Source organism: Aquila chrysaetos, chromosome 6 (genome assembly GCF_900496995.4).
Source record: "Aquila chrysaetos chrysaetos chromosome 6, bAquChr1.4, whole genome shotgun sequence".
Taxonomy (NCBI): domain Eukaryota; kingdom Metazoa; phylum Chordata; class Aves; order Accipitriformes; family Accipitridae; genus Aquila; species Aquila chrysaetos.
This window is the reverse complement of record NC_044009.1, coordinates 52,391,663-52,407,475: the sequence shown is the minus strand read 5'-3', so window position 1 is coordinate 52,407,475 and position 15,813 is coordinate 52,391,663. Positions and strand designations below refer to the sequence as shown.

At 47.4% G+C, this 15,813-nt stretch overlaps 1 protein-coding gene across 12 annotated transcripts in view; it reads right to left on the bottom strand.

Annotated features, from left to right (window-relative positions):
* The window catches only part of FMNL2 (formin like 2), a 153,643-nt gene that overhangs the window by 21,468 nt on the left and 116,362 nt on the right, over positions 1 to 15,813 (bottom strand). For all 12 annotated transcript variants that reach the window (XM_030016552.2, XM_030016555.2, XM_030016553.2 and 9 more), the window contains 2 exons: positions 4,861 to 4,935; positions 739 to 849 (listed from right to left, as the gene is read on the bottom strand). In XM_030016552.2, coding sequence (XP_029872412.1) covers positions 739 to 849; positions 4,861 to 4,935 — 186 coding nt within the window. The remainder of the gene's footprint in view (positions 1 to 738; positions 850 to 4,860; positions 4,936 to 15,813) is intronic.

Sequence of the window (15,813 nt, the reverse complement as noted above, 5' to 3'; positions counted from 1 at the left end):
CAAAGATAACGTCAGAGCACGCTTTGAACTGCTCTGCCTGTTCCCGACGGACTGCAGGGTTTGTGCCACCCTGGGACCCCAAACAGACCCGTGCTCAGAATCGCTGTGTACGAATACTTCTTGCAGAGAGCAAAAAACCTCTCTCCTGGTTACTGCTGAGCAGAAGTCAGCAGGGACAAATCGATCCCTCGTCAACACGAGCACTGTTTTCGTGTCTGTGCTCCCAAGGGCAGGGAGCGGGAGAGACAGAAAAATACAAAAGGGGAAATATAAAAGCAGCTTTCTTCTGAAAGAGAGCATTTCCCACAGGACGCCAGAAAACGCCTGGCTGTCAGAAGAAAACTCAAAGGAGGACTTTTTTCACACAGAGACGGAGGGGGCCCTGGCGGCACCTGAGCTGGGGCCGACACGAGGCCCTGCAGCCCGCGGCTGGAGGTCAAGAGACGTGGCGCGGGCGAGGACGACTGCGGTTCATCCTCCCTTTGTTATAAGGCAAAGCTACAAATTTAGCTCCCGGTCTGTAATTGCAGTTAGTTGCCGCTGATTTGTCTTCTGCAGGGGTGGCTCCAGGCCACAGCCCCCAGTCAGCAGCCAAGGCACTGCATTTTTAGCAGAGACTATGGGACAGCCCTGCTCTGCCCTCCCAAAAACGCTCGGGTGAGGAGGTTTGAGGAGGTTTAAGGCTAGCTGGGGGATGTGGTGTGGACCCGCCACGGCGGAGACCTGGGTCGTACTCACGTCCAAGTACTCGTCCAGGCCGAGCTTCGTGAATTCGTACTGCAGGTGGACTCTGAAGTTCATGTCCTCCACCGAGTGGACAACGATGTTGATGAACTGCATGCAGGCCACCTGCAAGGAGAACCGCTCCACGTGAGACGAGACGACGGCACGGCCCCGGCTGCCCCCCGAAAGCCCCGGGCGCAGGGTCGGAGCGGGCTCTCCCGGGGCCCCACGGGTCAGACACAGCAAATGACCGCATTTCCTTGCGGTTACTACACGAGGGGAAACTGTGATCCGCTATTCTGCAGCTTTTTTTCCAAGCCGGTGCTGGATTCGGGCTTACGGGGTGTTTGTCTGCTGTGATAAAGGGAAACGTGGGTTCCAGAAATTAAGTCATGTCTGCAGAGTCTACCTTTACTGCGTGCCGGTGAACAGAAACACTTTCCGTGCCAGCTCGCACGGCCAGACGTCGTACAAGCACACAAGCTCTTAAGAAAACAATGCTGTTTCTGAAACGGCCTGTAAAAGTGAGATTAATTTTGCAACTGGAACCCCTAGCTTAGGAAACGGGACTTTCACAAAAGGCGCCTTGTTGTTTGCAGAAAGCATATTTCCAAAGCTGTGGTTTGGTAACTGAACAAGGGACCAGATCATAGGAGTTGGCATCCAAACGCGTCCAAGCACAGCGAAGGAAAGGAAAAGGCTCTCGAGCGAAGCGGGTCACGAGCAGAAGGAGCAGTGGGGGAAACCTCCTGCAGAGTGGCAGGAATCGGGCTACAAACCCCAAAAGGTTTGCTCTTTACTTGAATGTAAGGCACGGCCAAATCCTGCTCTGCCCAAGTATCCCCAACCCTCTTTCAGCTCACAGCTGACCACGTCTGTCACCCTCCGAGCTGCTTTAAGAGAAGGTTTGCCTAGTCCTTCCTGGGTTTTTTAAGGGCATAACCCTATCCTGCCAGCAACGCTGCAGCTGGGGTAATACCAAGCTTCTCAACATATCTGGGAAGTGTCTCAGTAGTTCTAGAACGAATCTGAGAGAAGATAAAAATCAAAGCAACCTGATTTTACCTGCAGGACAAGCCCCTAAGAGACCCCACGTCTCCAGGTCATTTTGTCGGAAGAACGAACTGAAGACCACTCTCTGGATTACCAGTTTGCCGCAGGAAATTAGCCGATTCTCTGTGACCTGCTCTAGGGCCCAGAGGATAAACTCATGGGCAGGGATCTGCTGCATGGTGGCCTCTGACTACAGGTCTGGCCAGGACGCCCCGGGCTGCTCCTCCCAGCTAGAGCTCCCAGCAGCCGCTGAGCTGCCATAAAAACTTTCCTTGCTGAACTGCCCGGTACTGCCCGGCTTTGGAGCTGGGACCATGCGGACACAACAAGCCAAAATGGCTCAGTCAAAACCTTTCAGCTACATCTTCCCATGTAGCTCCTGGCCAGCTTTAACCACTTTGTTTCCAAAATGACTGTAACTCTAGACAATACAAAGTTGTGAGACTGGTAACAGGTATAACCCCAAAGAAGAGAGGAAGGAAGATGGTCTAAAGGCTCATCCAGGAGCTCCTGTGATGCCTCATCCCCACCTCTCTTGCACGAACAACCTGATCCATGCAGCTGGAAACCTAACTTCAGGTTTCGAGTCTTTGCAGTACCCTTTGTAGTTCCTGTGCTGAACCCTGGTTCCTCCTAGTGCTGGTACTGGCCCTCGCCAGCTGAACCCTGCTATACTGTCGTATCACCCAGAGCCAAACTCCCCTATTTCAAAAGTGCTTTTGTTGTACTTGCTTTGGCTCTCGCAACGTTAGGGCCAAATTCTCATTTCCTTTGTCAGATCCTTACGTACACAACTAAGGAATTTATCAAGTCAAAGAAAACTAATCTAAGAAAGTTGCTTTTAAAATGAAGTAAGTCAATGTCAACAACAGGAACCTTCTCTAAAATACTTCTGCCTTTTTGTTGCTCTTTTCTCCCTGTTGATCCATGCAATTAACCGCAGCCCCTTCCAGCTCCAGCTTCCCAGACAGCTCTCGCCTTCTCCATTTAGGGCAGCGTGAAAGCCAGGTCCTGCAGGAATAGCTCTTTGTTTATGTTCGGTTGTTGCAACTCCTTGAATTACTCAAGCTTTTAACGTTACGTCCCGGAGCCTGGGCTCCGGCACCCGTTTTATCCCGTCCTGCGGAAAGGAGCGATGTCTGCCTCGGGCACACGCTGGTGCAACCCGCAGGCTCCCGCAGTGCCGGCACCGCAGCGAGCCGGCGGGCAGGGGCCCACTGCGCTCCCCGCTCGCCCCCCGAAGCGCGCTCGTCGGCCAGCGCTCGCAGCAGCATGCGGAGCTCGTTAGGGCCAGATGGTGACAAGAACGAGCGGATCTGCCAAATCGTTTGTCATGAGCTCTCCCTCCTAGCTTTAGGCTTGTCATATAGTCAAGCCCTTAAGCGGTGGAAGCCGCCCAAAGATGCAGATTTTCTTAGTACTTGGGCAAGTCCTGAAAAACATGTATTTATCATTTTTCAAGCAAATTTCACCACTAACTTCAACCTGTGGCCTGAGAGGACCAGGGAATTTTCTTACAGGCCGTCCAGATGGATGCTGAATATTCACAGCTCACCGGGCTTGTATGGACACACACTCACATGCATATTCCTTATTACATCCTTACAATACACCATTTCATATCTTAAATAAAGATGAGGGATGATTTTTTTTAAAAAGAGTGGGCAAATCCTGTAGCTCACAGCAAGGTGGCTGGCTGCAGGCTGCTGCCACCATCTTCCTTCCAGGCTGCACTGAGCTGTGTTATTCTCCCGCTCCCCAAATACGATTACCCCTCCCTGTGAGCACAGGAAAAATGACTAAAAGTCAGGTGTTGAGGACTGACAAATCTTTCTGTTAAATTACAGACTAAATTGTATGTACATCTGAGAATACTTAATGTATACTGTGACTACCAACATGTCCTTACTGGGACTGCAGTAATAAGGAACAATACCAACTGTAACATGTCAGAGAGTTACTGAAAGCAGCTTGCTAACTTGAGTAAAATTGCAGGGATCACTGTAACTTTTTTTTCTTTTTAAATACAAGAAAGAGGCCATCCTATCTCACTCATACCACCTCTTTTTTATTCTGCTGTCCCCTCAAGGGTGTGAGCCTGCCCTGGCCATCAGGGCTGCAAGCCACTGACACCAGAGTGTTCAAAGCCTATAGGAAACACCACACCAGGTGCTTAACACCCAATTCCTGGCAGAAGGAGATCTTTAACACAAAGCTCAGCACTAAAACAGTATGAAGTGTCACAGATGCTTAACAGAGGCCTCAGCAGACCGGCCAGTGTGACTGGGTGGGATGCCCTCCTGCTCTGCTCTCACCTCAAAACAGGATCACATCAGATCCGAAGCACTGAGCACGAGCCGTGCAAGGGAGACTGCACTGACCACGCCAGCAGTTGTATTCCAACTAAAAATAGGACTTAAATTTCTCACACTTCTGACACCAGCACTCACTTGCGATAGACTTTAAAAAAATAGATACAGAAGTATTTTGGTATTGGACACGTAACCAGCTAGCTCGTCCTTACTGCCACAACCTCTGCCTTTCACGTGCTGCCAACGTGCAAGCGGGCGCCGGTGTCTGTGGGTGCCAGCCAGAGCTTCCCCTCTTGCCATTCTCTCTTGTGCTCCAGGGGAAGTGGATCTGGTGAATAATCATGCATATGCACATTGAGGAACCACAAGTGGAGCAAACTACTGCTATATTTATCAGCAGATACGGACAGACAGCAGCTGCAGTGAGTCTCTCCCACACTTCCCTGTCTGTGACTCTGAGGATGTTGGCACACGGACAGAATATGCATCTTGATATTGCAGAAGCTGCTGCTTTGCTGCAGCAAAATAGCACACGCAACCAAAAGGCCACTTTCCTCTTACCTTCACTATGGTACAAGGCATTTCTTGAAGATAACTGAATTGAATGGAAGCTAAAAATGAAGTGCACATTATGTAGTTTAGAATACAAAAAAATTGTATTGTGGTAATTTTAGGCCAAGGATCAGAAGGCAGATACATCTCTGCCTATGACAGCAGGACCAGACACAGTAAATACTGAAACCAAAGTTTGCTGATGATAAATAGCACTCACCATAAAGTCTATATTGTTGTCTTCATTTCGGAAGTGCTCCATCAGCTTCTCAAAGCGCTGTTTCTCTCCACACACCTACAAAAGAATCACCACGGTTTTGTTAAACTACAGCTTGCAAGAGAGAGTATGAAAAACATTTTAAAAGTAGCTCATCTGCTTGCTCAAAACCTCTCCGTCCAGGTTTCCTCTCTTGTTAAAAATACTCTTCTTTGTGACAAATCCAGTGGAGGAATCACAGGTGAACACCTGCACTGCAAGTCTAAGGGGTCAGGTACAATTATAACATAACTTTTTGTATCTCTTTTCCACCTAAAAATTTAATCATACCCACTGATGGTACAAATGTAAGCCACAGAGTTGCACCAGGCTATGCCCCAGGAAGAGTTGGTCTCTTTCACAGTTCAGAATTGGCTTTCCACTGTAATACAATGTAATTAGGGAGAACAACAAATTACAGGGAGGAAAAAAGAAAATTATCACCGGCTAAATGAGGAGTGAAATACATCAGCGTAACTATCAGCTGGTCAGAATTACAGAGCCCTAATACAGGGGCGTTGGCAGGAAACACAAGCAACTTGAGGGAGAAATAAGATCTAAGATAAAGCAGGTCCCAGGATACTGTTTAAATCTTATTACTTCCCAGTAGCTTTTCTGGCTCAGTCCCGCTTTTCCCAGCACACAAACGATCTAGAGTAATCCACACCAAAATCACAAAATATTAAATAAGTTGGAGCAGAGGCGAGCACCAGGAGGTGCACCCATTTCCCCATCCTCCCTACTTAGCAACTGCAACTCTCCGCTCTGTGGTGCATCGTTCAGGGTATTTTTTCTGTCCCTGCATGAACAGACTACACCGAATACCCAAGCTGTAGGGCTAGGAGCCGGTGCACGGCAGCCACCCTGAGCACAGCCATCCCAGCTAGCCCCACCGTCCCAGCATGGTCGGATGGGAGGTGATGGGAGCAGTGCAAAGTGTCCCACTCACACGTTCCCAAATTCACTAAGAGCTTCCTCATACCCTGCACCATGAGTTGACTTCTCGCTTGCTGGATTTGGTGTCAAACTGAGCAGTGAATTCAGGAAGAGCACAGGCATGCTCTTCTGAAGAAAGCCGTAAGTGCCTGGGTAGGCACATCTGTGCACAAACGGTGTTAAATGCTGTTTCACCCTCCTCAGATGCTGGCTGTTTGCAGAGGGACAGAAGAAGCTCTGAAGGAAGCTGGTTTGCTCTTAAAAGGTCCTGAAAAACAGAGTCTGCTCATCTGGAGGACTGAAACTTCCCTTCTGCTGAGGAACAAAACCCTCAGTGAGCGCAAGAGGCTCCTTCCTTCCTTCCCCAGATTTCACCCAAATGTCCCAGGAGCGTCGGGTGCTACCGATCAGGAGCAGGGGACATGGCAGTGGGACATCCAACCCCAGCTGTCGGGTTAGGGTCCGCCAGCCTAGATACTCCCAAAAAGTACTAGTACTCCCAAGTTCTTCACAAAGTATGCATTATTATTACCATTCCCATATCAGCTTCCTCTTCCTAACTGTGTCTATCTTACACTGGGCAGACCTCACTGAAGTCACACAGAGTTTAGTGGGACCTAAACTGTGCTGATCACGAGATCTGCAAAGCACGGTGAGTAGTGGCCTGCTGGGTGACCTCTCGCCACGCTTTCTGCTGTCTGTTACAACTGAAAAAACATACTTGTGGTGTACGTGATACATCTTCTGTCATTCCTAAGCAAAACTGCCACAACTGGGTTATTATTCAGGTATTTGTCATCCGTACCCGACGTCAGTGGGAATTCTGCTACTGGATGTCTGTGAGAAGACAGGGACACTGGTTATGATGAACTATTTGACAACATTACCATCAATATTCATGGCCACAATCCCATGAGTTGCAACTAATGGGCTCTGTGCAAGCTTAGCAACCCCCACTCGCACAGCCTCTGGTAGGCAGGGTGCTGAAGTCACACACAAACACTTGCTAAAGTTGTATTTAAATGTTTCCAGCTGAACCTTAAAGACTCACAAGGTAGAATAAAAACACTTAAACAACAAAGCATGCACCCTCATGAAAAACAGATTACACTTGTTGGTCAAGCAAATTATCATGACCTTAAACCCAAAGGACTCATCTCTCTCTACAGGCTATGCCATGAAAGTGGTTTTGAAGCATTAAACACCTTTACATGGGCTGCTCCACTAGGCCCATAAAACACAACATCAAGGTCTAAGATGGACTACAACAGAGCCGAGACAGACCCACTCTTGGATGGAGCAAGTCTCCTTGGTATTGCCTGGCCTGCAGTTGTGCGAGGGGTGAAGCATACGCAACCCGTCTCTCTGCTTAGCAGAGATGGGGTCCCTGGGACGCAGAAAGGACAGGTGAGTTTGGAGAGCCACTGCCATTCAGCTTCAGGTTGTAAATCTTCAGTCTAATCTTGAGCTTTTCTTCAGGAGTAATCCTCGTAAAGCCTCCCTACAGCATCAGGAATTGTCTTGCTGGGAGATCAAAGCCCAAACACCGCATGCACATTGCTGATGGTTACAGCAGCTCCAACGAAAACCCAGGGCGAGCGAGCGAGCCCCTGCCCCAGCCTCCCAGCGTGCTGTGCTTTGCAGCGGGCGTCTCGAGAGCTGGTGTCACTGGTGAAGAGCCTTAGGCTCTGCAAAGCCACCAAATGGCCAAACTCAAATTCAAAATGGCCAGGAGCAACCTTGGAAAGATAGGGAGATCATCGTGAGTATTTTGACATGCCTATCCTGGTTTCACAAGCGTGCATTTAAAAGCGAGAGGTGGGATAAGCACACTCCGGCGGGGACCAGAGCATCTCCGCGCCAGACGACAGCACCAGCGCCTGCCGGCATCGCGTCCGTCTCCCCAGCTCTCCATGTGCAGGACCAGGAATCGTTTTGTCATGAAGAAGCCCAAGTTCATTGAACATGCAGCAGTGTGACCTACTCCGGGCACTTACCACAAACGCCCTACGGGGCACCCTCTTACCACGGGCCCCCCAAAAGCACTCTTGGCAGGGTGCAGCCTGCAGGCACGCAGCTCAGCTCTGGCGTACACCCCTCCCGGGACACGTACGCTTCCGTGCCGGAGCAACGTGCCCTTCGGGAGGAAAAGAGATGAAATGCTGACAAGAGGCTGGCCTCCGTCAAGAAGAGCCAAAGAGAAAACCAGAATCTGGCCAGGTTTCAGGAACCTACTGGCACTGTAAGGATCAAAGGCAGCAGCTGCCCGCCGATATAATTTGATTTTGGAGGCAGCTCCCGCTCAAAGCAAACCCAAGGAACCCTCTCCTTCACTTGCACCACAGGCTGCTTAGATGCACTCGTCCCTACGTTATTATCCCAAGCCATTTTTTTCCTACTATAGTAAACGGGATGGTATTTCAGTTCGACCAACTGCAAATTCTTCAAGTGCTCTCCGTACTCTCCCCTCCCCACAAAACAGTTAAGAGTCCACATAACAAAAGAGAAAAGTAGGTTCATCTCAACTTTGAGCTCTAAACAATCGTGTCTCTCTCATACCCACTTCAGAAAAAATGGAGCCGACTTGAACAAAATCATGTATCGTGGAAACAAACATAACAATGGTGCATACGATCACTAAATAAAAGCCAGAAGGACTGATTTCTGGGAAATCTAATGTAAACCGTTCCACATGGATGAGAAAAGCTGACATAAACAACTACAAGCCATTTATGGCTGACTAATTAAATTAGGGAGCAACCCGAAGTGATACAGCGCCGGCAGAGAATTGCCGATCCCGGGACACAAGCAGCCCTGGCTGGCTGGGATACAGCAGCTGATAGCAATAGGAAAAGCAACAACAACCTGCGGCTTTCGGTGGCTGCTCGCAGATATTTCACACTATCATCAGATGAGTCAGTGCTGGGAACATGTGCGTTTCAAGAGACAGCGAGCTGACTTTCATGAAATGATATAATTTATCCTGGAAGATTAAAGAGAGTGAAACTGTAGATGAAGCCTACAGCCTGAAGATTGGCCAAAATCCAAGACGAATGCTGAAATCAAATCCCACCACATAAAACCATATGTTGCCATTTATATTTGAATAAATTTCCAAGGTCTGTCATTTGAAAGTATGGCTGGGACTAAGAAAGGCTGATCTTTCTTTTATTAGCATTATTCTGTGTAAGAAGCAAGATTAAATGGGTTACCACGGCTATAAAAAAACCTCTGTCTCTACTTAGGCTGTGAAAAAAACTTTTTAGGTTGCATTAAGCCCACGTCATTCTAGAAGAACAATGTGGCTTTATGAAAAACCACCCACGGAGGGTCCTTTCTCTGGAAAGCGTTTGGGTGCTAACGAAGTAAACCCATCACAGATCTATTACAAAGGTACAATACAATCCTATAAGGAAGCAAAAGGATCCATTATGAAAAGTTTAGCAATGATTATATCCATATCCACCTGGCAATGCTCTCAGGTCATACGGTTCACATCCAGACCACCCAAGAGCAAAGTTCAATTACAACCACCCTCACGTTGCTCCTGCTCCAGTGGCCAGATTACTGTAAGATGCTCCAGAAAGGTAACCTGGGCAGACAACAAAAGACAACAAGGGTATTTTGGAAAAACTGAAGATGTTTTCATGTGCAGTGTCAGGCAGAAAGTGAAAATCCAGGCTGATCGAAGCACATCCATCATCCTACCTCAGACGGTTACCTAACAACACGAAGCACAACCTCATTTTGCTGCAGAATGGAGCTCGTAACTAAACCTCACCACAAGCAAATACAGCGTGTTCCATATGGAGATGGCAGCGAACACAGGCAGTATTTCAGGCTTCGGAGCTGCAGCTTGTTGGCCAACAGTACAGAATGCACACTACGAGACACAGCTGCCAGACCGCTATCTCCTCCACATCTGGAGGACCGATGCTCCTAAGCCTGAGATGCAGTGCCCCATTCAGACACTGCAACTGCCGCGATGCAAGTGTCTGTCTGTCAGCAAGGTGGGGGAGAGAGAATGACAGCTCTGAGCTAGCAACCTATCTTCACAGAAAAGACATCAGCAAGCTCATCAGCTCACAAAATGCCCCTGTGCCAGGAGAAGCAGGTAACACCTGGTGGTCCCCAACGCCATACAGAAAATGAAATTATTTTGGCTGGGTTTACACTTGAGGTGAATAGGGTCTGGCATGGCAAAGGCAGCTAACAGTGACCTCAAGGCAGGGAAGACAATTGTCTGAAGGGCCAAATTTAAAATACCTAAACCTTAGAAAAGGCTTTGCAATACAGGACATTTTCTGTCAGTGCAAACATTAAAATGAGCATCTACCACGTGTTGCCCAAAGGTTGTTTTAAGCTGCTCCCTCCTCCTTCAATAACCTTTTGAGTTTTGCAAGAGTGAGAAGTGGCAGCACAATTTCATGGAAATATATACTGTGTACATGAACACAGCCCATACTGGATGTGGTGTTATAAATAGTCTGATGTATATGCAGCCCAAAAATTCATGGGACACTTTGTGAACCTTTTCTCCTGTCTGTGCTCCTTTGTCCAGCGGCACAATGCTGGCTTTCTCTCCCCCACAACAGCCCACTGTGATCAGCAGATCCCACCACCGGCAAGCAGCACTCCACAGGAACACTTTGTTTGGACTGATCATGCTGACATTTTTGCAGTTTGCTGAAGAACAAAAAATCAGTTTTCCCATAAGTTACTGGTTAAGTAAACAGTTATTTAATACTTACTAGGTTAAAATACCTTTTACTTCTCTACCAGCAGGGTTTCGGCGCTCTCAAAATACTGCTGCAGTGCAAAAGACAACAAATGCATTTACATTTTCTAGCACTTGCAAACAGTTTCTTCTAGTACTGAGTTATTATAATGGCCCGTAAGAATAATTCAGAACTGCTGTTTTCAGTGCCACCATTCATTATTCAAATAGAGAAATCTGACTCTGAATTAAGCATTGTGAAAATTGAGGGCTGAACAATATTGTCTCACTTTGCCAGAGTGAAAACTGATGGAGGTAAACAATGAGGTTCATTTGCCATGCCCCCGCCTTTCAGCTCGCTGCCCAGCAATTCAGATGAACCCAGCCTCTGTAAGCTCAGCATTAATAGTCATAACCAGGCGATGCGTGAGGAGATTGCAATTCTTCTCACCTGTCAGATATTTCAGAGCAGCAAACACATAAGTCAATTAAACTGATGTTAAAACAAGAAGGAGCGCCGGCGTGCTGGACCCAGCCCCTCTCTCATTCCTGGTCTCCAACAAGTGAGGCCAGCTCTTCTCTCCCCAGCACGTGGGGAAGTTCAGATGCTGGAATAACCACCAGACAAAGAGCTTCCCAAAAGTTTTCTGGATTATCTGAATTCCAATTTATTTTTTGGCATTTCTTCTTGTCTTGGAGCAAAACGAGGTGGTTTCTTGAAAGCTATGGTTCATCTTAGGAAAAGCACCTCAATTCCGTTGTTATTTTTAAATACTAAAATTATTTCCCATATGGAGAAACACACAAGCATACACTCAACTTACTGAATTCAATTATTCTGGTATATGCTTGTATAATAAGCAAATTAACTGCTTTGCTGGATTAGAGCCAAAGTCAGGAATTGTTCCCTGCAGAGAGCCAGGATTATTTCTGGCTGGCTTTCTGTCTCACTACAGATCTCAGTCAATTCTTTTGCCTCCTCGGTTTGGATCCATTTTAAAACTACTGTTGTGCTTATTAAAAAAAAAGAAAAAAAAAAAAAGTGGTAGAGTCCTCTGGTCTTTTCCCAGAAATATTTAGTTGTTATTAAAGTAAATTCTCCTGTGTTTAAAATGGAGATTAACAAAAAGCCGCATAAGGATCTAAGATTGTGCTCCTTAAAAACGTTAGTTCAGAGTGCTGTGAAGTACATTCAAAAACTGACATTTGCAGATCTTCACTAAAGCTGAGGAAATTAATATTTGCAAAAAAAAAACCAAAATTGCTTTGTAACTGTTTTCATTATGCAATCACATTAGTGCTGTTGGGTTGCAATTTTTTTCAACATATCTGTAAACTTACTGAACCTATTTGTTTATTGGCTGCTACGCTTTCAGTAAATGAAAAACATGTAAACCATGTAAATAAAACACCTAACTAGAAATGCCGCAAAAATTTTCAATTTTGAAGCAAGGCCACAAGTGAGTTGGGAAACAGCTTTCTGCACTCATAGCCTCAGCAAGCTTTGATTCTGTTGAACTAGAACTTCTGTGTTAATTCTATTTCTGGATGTTCTCACCAGATTTCATAACCTTGCTCACGGTTCGCCAGTCCACATTCTTTCTGTGCCTTAGCTCTAAGGAATCCTCATTTAGGTTTGGTAATGCTGTGATAGCCTGCAACCAAACATGCAGTCTCTGAGCTGGGGAAGGGGTGTATTTTGGCTGGTGGTACCCAAAATAATTCACAGGCGGTCTCACCGCCTGCTTCCCAGTGACACCCCGCGAAGCTGCCCGAGCCCTGCATGCAATTAGGCTAATTCAGGTATTTCTGGGGATATACGGTGCACTAAAACCTTTGTCTCCAGGCTCTGTCAGTGATGTCTTCTTCCAGCTAAAGAGAAATGGGCTGAGAGATTCTGACTCTGACTGCAGGCAAAAGTTCCTTAAAATTAACCCAAGAGTCAAAGGTGTATATATATATATATATATATATACACATGGATGTATGTATATAAACACAGACATATAATGGGCAAAGCATTACCCAATTTTTACTAGGAACACACAACCGTAAGAAACTTTACCATGAAGCAGACCTAACCCATAGCACAGCTCGGAGCTGGCCCCTGAGGAGTCGGAGCCACAGTCTCCATCGGGGCAGCACCTGGTAACGTTGTTATCGGGTTCCCACCCACGCTTGCTTCAGGCTCCCTGGGAAGGGGCTCCGAGAAAGAGCTGCCCCCAGTTAACAGGTACACTGGTCATCAGTAGCACATAACGCAGGTCAGCCGGGAGAGCAGAAACTCCTTTTTGAGCTCTGCTTCCAAGAGAAACGCAAAGCAACACGGGGTTTCAGCGCTCAGATTAGAAGAGAGAGAGAAAAATGCACAGCGAGTTTAAAAACCGCTCTTGTACCCGAGGGATTGCTCTGCCAAGGTGTGAGCCGGAGCCCGACCCGCTGTGATTGCACAGGCAGACACCACGCTGCCCAGCCTCCCGTGATTCCCCACCTGCCCCGCAAATAGGGCCAGCCAGTGATCAGCTGTTTGTTAGAGTTCAGTCTTTCAAAATTTCCCTGTTGACTATTTTGTTACATTTAAAATGTACTTTTTCCCCAATTCAAAATGCCAGCCACGCAGAAAGCTGAATTTTCCCGCACGCTGTCTCACACCTCCTGGACCAAGACCTGGCAGGGTCCAGGTGACTGAAACTACAGCTGCCCTCTCAGGTGGAAAGTGCTTGGGTTTTCAACCTGCTGAACACACCTTTATCGCACCATAAAAATGTTGACCTGAGAATAGTGGTCTTGGTTATCCTCATATTCTTTTTCTCAGCTCTGTAAAACCTTCTTCATCTTCCAACCAGTATCAACTGCAGCAAAACATTTCCTACGCAATTTGCTCTCGGCATACAAGTGTATTAGAAGTATCCAGCCAATGGCAGTGACGACTGCAAGATCTTCTCAATCTGTAGAATCTCATCCACATGAAAACATCCTTCCTTGACAAGGCAGCAATGAACAAAAGCATTTTGATTATGGCAAGATGTCAGCAGAAGAACAGAGAGCAAGGGGAGCTTTGGAACGATGCTCGTTTTGGGTCCCGAGTGAGTTACCACCGCGTGGCTATGCTGCGGTTTAAGGAGCACCATCTCCACACCATGCCTGTGCGACGTGAGCAGAAGCACGCCGTGCTGGCTCTCACCATTTCTGATGGCTGCGGGCAGAATCACCAGGACACCAACACACCTAAGCTCCAGCGCAACACGCTTTTGCGAATTCAAAACAGCATTTCCAGGAAAGAGTAAGGGGAGTAAGCAATGAGATAGTAGTAAAACAAAGTTTTTTTATTGGCAGTGAAAGACGGCAGCTTAATTCTCTGTATACCCACACATACAATCACACTATTAAAACGAATTAACTACTCTGAATAAGCGTCAGGAAAATATATCTTGTTTTCTAACAGTGCACTCATCCTGCTTCAATTTAAATGGGGCACAAGCTCTCAGCATCTGTCTGTGACCCTCGGCGCTCCCCCAAAGCTCTCTTGCGGCTAACTCCGCTCTCCTTTTCTTCCCCTGGCATTCTGCTGAAGTGCATTTGCTCGTCCTGCAACGCAAATCCCAGGCAACTCGGATAAAATCGCGTAGCCAGTTCTCACAAATCCATGGAAACAAGCACAAAGGCCCGGGAACGCCACTAAGGAAGCCCACTGGCAAGTGGGTAAAGGCCGGGGTCGCGGCCGTGCCGGAGAGCTCACCCAGGCTGCGATATCCCATTCAAGCAGCGTTTGCCTTCAGCGCGAGGCGCCGGGAATAAGAGGTGGCTGCTAACAGAACCGGCGACGGGCCAGAAAGCATCAAAAAGATAAGGGAATAGCCAAACACCCCAGCTATTCCCGTGGGCTACCTGTGGCACAGCGACTCCAAACTATTTCCCATAAATACAGCAGAATTCAGCCAAGCATCGCTCAGAAAAGGGAAGTTTTCCAGCTGCAGAGCGCCGCGTGCCGTAGGCAAAGGCAAAGCCCTGCTCCCACCAACGGGGCTGAGCGGGAGCCTCCAGCACCACCCCGACCTCCTGGCACCACTTCTGCTCCGGGACCTTTCAGAAGCTGTTTGAGGCCTGATGACACTGACAGCGGCTGCAGCCAACCCAAAATCTCTGCTGGCCTTCCTGGCTAGTGGAGCTTCTCATAACCAAGATCTGACCCTCCTGCAAGCACAAACTTCACCAGGCAATGAGGCTTTTCTTGATGTAGAGGCTAAGCAGCACCTGGACTCCAAAAGCAGTAAGAGTTATGGAAGTAGCATTTTTGAAAAGAGAAACGTGGGACGATGTAAAATTCCACCTTGCCCAGGAACAAGCAGGGACAGGTCTTCACAGTTTAATTTGAACTTTCTTTCCTGTTTAGCCCAGACCGAGACCTCCTGAAAACGGATGAGCTGAATTTAGGCTGGAAATTGGGGACGATCCACCCAATGTCTGTACTGGCCTGGAAGGAATGATCAAACCCAGAAGGTGCGTATACATTTGGGGCACTTCCCTCTCAGAAAGCTGGAGTTGCCGTTCTGTCAATGCGGAATAGTTCCCAAAACATAGAGCAGGCAGCAGAAAGCAGACACGTGCACCACAAGAGACTGACCTAAACCATTCCCTGCTTGTACTCAACATGCAAACTCCTTCAACATCACAGAGAACACAAAGGAGAAATGCAAAGATGGATGAGAAACTAATAGTGATGTCTCCCTTAAAATCACTGATTCATTCCATACAATATGGATGAGGATTTCATTGTAACCGCTTTCTGCCTTACGGCAAAATTAAAAAAAAAAAAAAAAAAAAAAAAAAAAAATGCATTCAACAGCTCTGCCACTCACTGGCCTGAAACAGGGGGCTCGCATTTCCTACCACCAGTGTGGCTGCGTGAAGCCTGGTTTCCTCAGCTCTGATGAACTTTGCATAAAACACCTGCCTTTCCTTCCATCCATCCCAACCTACTCCTTCCCTCTCCTGGTCTCCATTCGCTGTCAGTAACAACAGTTCCAGATTTTTTTTTCTCCTGTTAAGTTCAGCTTTATTCAATTCCATCTCAAGCTCCTCGTTTGTTGTACCTTCTCGGTGGCTTCGAAATAGCCCTGTGTTTCTGTTTTCAGAAGTGACCTGTTCAACATGATCTTAACCCTGTAGTGAAAAGCAAGCACCGGGCTATGTCTGTAATGCACAGAGCCGAGTCCCCTGCAAAGAGAAACCACCTGTGCACAAGAATCAATGATTTCAGGTGA